Source organism: Euprymna scolopes, chromosome 23 (genome assembly GCF_053919585.1).
Source record: "Euprymna scolopes isolate OS-2025 chromosome 23, ASM5391958v1, whole genome shotgun sequence".
NCBI lineage: Eukaryota > Metazoa > Mollusca > Cephalopoda > Sepiida > Sepiolidae > Euprymna > Euprymna scolopes.
In genome coordinates, this window is record NC_136504.1 from 58,132,413 (window position 1) to 58,134,276 (window position 1,864).

At 52.3% G+C, this 1,864-nt stretch overlaps 1 protein-coding gene across 1 annotated transcript; it reads right to left on the reverse strand.

Moving 5' to 3' along the window:
* Positions 1-257: 257 nt before the first annotated feature.
* LOC145245620 (uncharacterized) lies at positions 258-1,637 on the reverse strand. The gene has a single exon (XM_080107187.1). The coding sequence runs from the start codon at positions 1,635-1,637 to the stop codon at positions 258-260; it is 1,380 nt and encodes a 459-aa protein (XP_079963313.1).
* Between the last annotated feature and the right edge of the window lie 227 nt (positions 1,638-1,864).

The following is a 1,864-nucleotide window of genomic DNA, read 5'->3' on the forward strand; positions in this document are numbered from 1 at the left end:
TCTGACTGTTAAACTCTTTCCAACCTGTTCCAATCATTTGTGTCCCTACTCGACAGTTTAAAGGCTTTAAAATCACTCTCAACATCAGACTATTCTCGCTTCCTCAGCACATCCGAGAGTCGCGAGCGCCACGCCCTCCAGGCCCCTCACATGCACGGGGGCCCTTCCGCACACATGATGGCCCAAGGTGGCTAATCAACAGAAAAAAAAAATAATAATTATAGCTTTCCTTCTCTTCACTACCATTCTTCTTCCTTCTATTCTGGTCCCCCGGGGTGGTCTACTCCTCTTAGCCTTAACTTCAGGGGCAATTCCTTCTCGACGCCCAATGTTTCCTTCTCCCTTTTCCACTTCTCCCGGAGCCGGGCAAGGGGGACTTCATCCTCTTCTTCCCACTCGCTCGGTGCATCCCCCGGGCTTAATCCCTGATTCTCACCGATCCGACCTCCTCTGTCCGTGGGAGCCGTCTTAGCTCCCTCCCTCGAGGAGGTTGTCGCCTCCTTTACAAGCCTGTCACCAGCTGGAGGGGAAAACTGACATCCCACTCCTCCCCACTCTGATTCACTATCGGATTCCACTCCCTCTGGGTCCACGAGAGTGGTCCGTCTCATTTTCCTCCTCTTCGCTCTTATGGGCTCTGGCTCTTCCCATCCTTCCACTTCTGCCAGCTTTAGATCATTGACATGCACTCGTTTCGTTTTCCCCGCCACCTGGTCCCAGATGACAAAGGATACCGGTCCCGTCTGCTGTACGATCCGGTAAAAGGGGGCCCATCTCTGGTCTAACTTCCCTTCTCTTAGGGGCAACCTGTAGTATACCAGGTCCCCCACTAGTAAGCCAACTTCCTTCCTTCCCTTATTTACTCGTTCATTCCTTTTTTTCTGGGCCCTCTGGACCCTCCTCCTAACTTGGGTAAAAATCTGGTGCTGCTTTTCTAAAATCAACTTATGGTGGTCTTCCCCCAGGTATTTGCGGCGTGGTTTCAGCAAGTTATCAATAGGCAACACCACATCCCTTCCAAACAGCAAGTAATAAGGGGCGGCCTTCGTGGTTTCATTCATAGTGAATCTTACCGCCGCCAGTGCTTGGGGAAGATATAAATCCCAATTCTCCCTGTTGCCCTCAGCTAGTTTGGCCAGCACATCAGCCAGGGTCCGATGGAACCGCTCGACCTTGGCGTTACTTTGGGGCCGATACACAGAGGTAGTCACGTGCTGGACATTTAGACCTCGCAACGTCTCGGCCATGATCTGGTTCACATTCTCTGGTCCGTTATCCGTGACCAGCTGTTCTGGGGCTCCATATCGGGGAAATATCTCGGATAGTATTATATGGGACACAGTTTGTGCCCGTTTGTCTGGTATGGCGAATGCCTCCGGCCAGTTCGTCAACCAGTCCACGAAGCTAAGTATGTAGAGATTACCCGCGGTGGTTTCTCCATATGGCCCTGAGATATCCATGCTCACCTTTTGAAACGGAAAACTCGGCACGTCTGTTTCCATCAGAGGGGCCGATCTTCCACTCCTACTCTGGAGTAGGCAGGTGCGGCAGCTCTCCAGGTGGGCTATCACGTCCTGGTACAGCCTCGGCCAGTAATAATTCCGGCCTATCAATTCGTATGTCTTCTCGATCCCCATATGCCCAGTTCCCTCGTGGCACTGGGTCAATATTTCCCTTCTCAACCCCTCTGGCACGACCAGCTTGGCGCTCACTCAGCCCTCCCTCTGGGAGAGATAACACAGCACCCCCTCTTGTATTACAAATCTGGTCGCTGTACCCTTCTCTACGCTAGCTCGGAGACTAGCTATTTCTTGATCCTCTTGAGCTTTTTCGATGATGCTCCTCCAATGGGGCTCCCTGATCG

What these genes read in the sequence shown, in the direction of transcription:
- LOC145245620 (XM_080107187.1), bottom strand. Translation starts at nt 1,637, where the DNA reads ATGGGGATCGAGAAGACATACGAATTGATAGGCCGGAATTATTACTGG.